A 4,346-nucleotide genomic window follows, 5' to 3' on the forward strand; every position below is an offset into this window, starting at 1 on the left:
CATCGCCAGGTGGGGAGAGGGGTGTGGGCAGAGAGGGAACAGGTGCGCGGCGGCGCCCGCCTCCCTCAACAGGTGAATCACCCCAGCTGAGTCTCGATTCTCGGTGATTCACACCCCGCTCGGCATGACCTGAGCAGGAGGGGGCCGGACGGGACCCCTAGTCTGCAGGCGCCCTCCCGGCAGGCTGGTCACTTGGTTCCGACCCTCGGGGCCGGAACGCACCTGGGTCAGCCCACTTCCGGGGAGGGAGGTGGAGGAGCCCCTCCCCGCCGCCCACCCCCTAGCCCTGCCCTGTGTTCTCACCCTGTGTACCTGGGCCGATCCATTCCCCAGAGCCACGGGGGGGTGGAGTGGCTCGGAGAGCCACAGTGGGTCAAGCAAGTTTCTCCCCGAAAGCTGGAAGCGTGCTCTTCGTCCACGATATGTCCTCTAGTTAAAATCCTAGAACAGGGTGGGTTTGGAATAGGAACAAGGAACGGAAGGAGGAAGGGGAGGAGCAGGCACCCCTCCCAGTCTTGGTGCGCGCCGCGCCCCCTACCCTCCGGGTACCTGGGAGGGGACGCTCGGGCCCGACTCGCCCAGACCGGCGAGATGGCGCCTTTGGCCCGCCGGCTTTTCGAGGGGTGGCTGGGCTCCTGCCCGGCCACCCCGGGCTGGGGCACTGTCGTCTTCGTGTGGCTCTTTCTCAGCACCTTGTGCACAGGTACGGAGAGCGGGGTCCCTGGTGCCGCGGAACGGCGGGAGGGCACTGTAGAAGGGCGATGGATGGAGTTCTCCACTGCCCAGGAGGCAGGAGAACTGGGGGAGGGGGAGCGCAGTGACTAAGACCTCCTGATCCCCAAGTCTCCGGAGATCCCTTGTGTGCCAGAGAGGAATTCTCTGTTCGTGCCTGAGAGCGCTCCCCCGCCCTTGTTCAGAGATAACAGGAAGTGAAACTCCCGGGACAGCGAATCCGGGAGCGGCAAGGAGAATGGGACCCTTTGTGGGGTAGGGGTGAAGGACCACCGATCACTGGGAAAGGCCGGGATGAGGACTCGGTAGCCCGCCGAGATTTCTAAGTCTTGGGGTAACGGGGAGAAGGCACTTGAGCGTTGGAGTAGAAGATTCCTAGGGGGAGAGATCAAGAAACAGCGCCCAGGCATTTGGTGGGTGCGGTATTGGAAACCCCCCACCCCCCAACCCAACCATGTCCGAAGTATCTGTGCGTGAGAGTCTGGTGGAAGGGACTCAAGGACTTGTTTGGAAACCATCTTCTGCTGGATCTGATGTTTGTTTGGGTGGGAGTATCAGAGGTACTTTACTTTTCAGCAGGCACTTTGGGCGTGTTCATTTGAGATGGTTTTGGGTGGGCTGAGGTGGGAGGCTGGTGGAGACATTACAGGGGGGCTTTAACCATTGTATGCAAAGCAGTCCAAACAACTCCAAAATCCCCCCCTCCAAATTCACAGAACCCGGAGTAACTTGGGACACTTGGTGGTTGTTCTTGAAGGGGGGCCTTGAGCACTGTGGGCTTTGTGGGGGGCCATTTGGGCTTGCCTGCATGGGCCACAGAGAGGCCCTTTCCATGACAGAATGGGCAAGGGAAGAGGGGGCAAGGGCGGTTCCGAGGTCACACTCTGGGAAGAGGGGTGGACAGGATGTTCCAAGAAATCTGGCCAATGTGACCTTGCACCGGCCGCTTCAGCCCCCTGGGTCTGTAAAATGGGCACGATTATCGGAGCTATCTCACCGGTCTTGGGGATTAAGGAACAATGTGTGCCAGGCGCTTTGTAAAACCGTACACTTGTAAATGTCAAGCTGGTGACAAGTAATGTTGCTCCTTCCTGCTGAAGCACCTCCTTGAGCTCACAGCGGTCCCTCTGCTGACTCTCCTTGCCCTCAGCCCCTGCCAGCGCCATCCAGGTGACCGTGACAGACCCCTACCACGTGGTGATCCTATTCCAACCCGTGACCCTGCCCTGCTCCTACCAGTCGACCACGACCCCCATGGCGCCCATCGTGATCTGGAAGTACAAGTCTTTCTGCCGGGACCGCCTGGCTGACGCCTTCTCCCCAGCCAGTGTTGACAACCAGCTTAACGCCCAGCTGGCGGCTGGTAACCCGGGCTACAACCCCTACGTGGAGTGCCAGGACAGCGTGCGCACCGTCAGGGTTGTGGCCACCAAACAGGGCAATGCCGTGACCCTGGGAGACTACTACCAGGGCCGGAGGATCACCATCACAGGAAGTACGTGGGGTGGGGAGAGGGGTGGCAGGGGGTGGGCTGGGGCTGGACTGGCTGGTGGTGCTGGCTTCTTCATGTCCAACCTGGAGTCCCCACCTGGAAGTTCGTCAGCGCCAGTGTCTGAAAGGATTGACAGAGGGAGGGATCCTTTCTTCTACCTATCCGTCCATACCCTTATTTAACAGCAAAGGTTTATTGAGCACCTAACATATACCAGGCACCATTTGAGGCCTTGGATATACAGCAGTAAACAAAATCATCAAATCCCTTCCCTCCTGGAGCTTGAATTCCAGTGAGGGAGACAAATAAGATAAACACAACACATACTATCAAGTGCTTGAAGATAAAGAAAAGTGGGTAATGGAGAGAGAGGCGGGGTTCTATAATAATACTAGTAGTATCAGCAATAATAAGCAGAATTTATATAAGTAACAACTCTTAAAGAGCCTCCTGTGTGCCAGGCTCTAATCCAGTTTGACATGGATTAACTCATTTAGACCACAATAACTGAGTGGGTAGATTCTGTTATTGTCATTTTACAGAGACCCAGAGAGGTCAAGTGACTTGCACAAGGTCACACAGCTGGTGGGAGTCTAAGTCAGACACTTTGGGTCTAGTCTTCAAGGTAGTAACCCCTTTGCTTGCCCAGGGAGTTCAGCAAAGAACTCACTGAGGAGGTAAGAGGAGTGAACCGAAGGGGTGAGGGATTTTAATGGAGAAAGCCTACAACTTGCCAGGTGCTTTATGCCCACATTTTACACTCAGGACAGCTGAGGCACAGAGAGATAAAGTAGCTTGTCTTGGTGCACAGCCAGTAAAAGGCTGGAGCTGGGATTTGAATTCAGGCAGCACTGAGAACCCTTGTCCTTCACCATAATGCTAGCTGCTGATAGGAGGTGCCCATTGGAACCAGGTCAAGGGCAGTGGGGAAGCCGTTCATTCATTCATCCATTTATTTGGTATTTATGGGACATCTTCTAAGTGCCAGAAGCTATGGTAACCAGTGCTGGGGCTACAGGGGTGATCAGGTCAGCCAAGATCCCTGTCCTCAAGGAGGTGATGTTCTCGTGGGATGGGACAGGCAACAAACAAGCAGATAAAGAAAGAGTAAGAGAATTTCAGAGAGTCCTGCAAAGTGCTACAAAGAAAACAGACCTGGGTGATATGTGATAATGACTCGGGGCTCACCCCTTAAAACCGCTGCAAATATGATTTGAAGAGGATCTGGGACTGTGCCCTAAAGAATCTAGCCGGCAGAGAGGAGGGTGATGGGCAGCAGTGGGTGAGGGACGAAGGCTCACCTGCTTCAACAAGGATTAGAGTTTCAATCATGGGCATGGGGGCCGAGGAGGGAAGGGGGCATCCCTTTACCGACTCCAAGAGACCAGACCTTGGAGCACAGTCCTTCCCACCCTCTGTCTAGACCATGGGCAGGGACCCAGCATGTCAGTCTTGTTTTGGGGAGGGACTGGCCCTGCTGGCTCTGAATTTCCACGGGCAGCGAGCCCAAAGCATCCTGCTGTTCTTGTGGATAAACGGCTTCTTGCGGGTTCAACCTGTGTAGGCCCCTACCCCATAATCCAGGGACTTCTCCAGCCTGGACCAGGTTATGACCGGACAGCCCTGTCACGACAGCTCCAGTCCTGAGAGTGCCCTTGAAGATTGGCTGGAATTGTGCCCCGTTTGCTGAGTTTAGAACTCAAGTGACCTTCAGGCTCTATCTGGGGCAGATTCTTCCTGCTCCAGAGGCCCCACAGGCCCAGGTCTTTCAAGTTGCCTTGACCTGGGCCCATGTTTGATATAGGCCGTGATTTGTAAACATCCATTGTGTGTATGTCCTTTCAGGAAGCCCAGTAGCCATGGGAGCTTCCTCCATTTCAGCTTTGAGGATGGAGAAAAGCAGAGTTCCCTTTGGAATTCCTAGGGTTACCAACGGCCCAGGTTTTAAAAGTGAAAGTCATCCTGGGAAAACCAGAGCAGTGTCCCTCAGCTTGGGTGGGTCCCGCTTCCCCTTCCGTTCTTCCGTCCTTTGGGTGATGTGGGCGCCTGGATTGGGGCCCTGTTTCTACCTCTTCAGGCTGCTTGGGGCCCATGTGCCCCCAGCTCAGCAGGGCTGGACCTG

General features: G+C 55.7%; 1 protein-coding gene across 2 annotated transcripts in view; it reads left to right on the forward strand.

The window, feature by feature from the left end:
- Positions 1 to 334: 334 nt before the first annotated feature.
- The window catches only part of LSR (lipolysis stimulated lipoprotein receptor), a 14,311-nt gene continuing 10,299 nt past the window's right edge, over positions 335 to 4,346 (forward strand). The window contains exons 1-2 of one of the 2 annotated variants that reach the window (XM_024734013.1): positions 335 to 703; positions 1,883 to 2,227. In XM_024734013.1, the coding sequence (XP_024589781.1) occupies positions 592 to 703; positions 1,883 to 2,227 (457 nt within the window). In that variant the 5' untranslated portion in view covers positions 335 to 591. The remainder of the gene's footprint in view (positions 704 to 1,882; positions 2,228 to 4,346) is intronic. The other variant, XM_024734014.1, reaches the window with a different exon arrangement.

Source organism: Neophocaena asiaeorientalis, unplaced genomic scaffold (genome assembly GCF_003031525.2).
Source record: "Neophocaena asiaeorientalis asiaeorientalis breed wild unplaced genomic scaffold, Neophocaena_asiaeorientalis_V1.1 scaffold280, whole genome shotgun sequence".
Classification (NCBI taxonomy): Eukaryota; Metazoa; Chordata; class Mammalia; order Artiodactyla; family Phocoenidae; genus Neophocaena; species Neophocaena asiaeorientalis.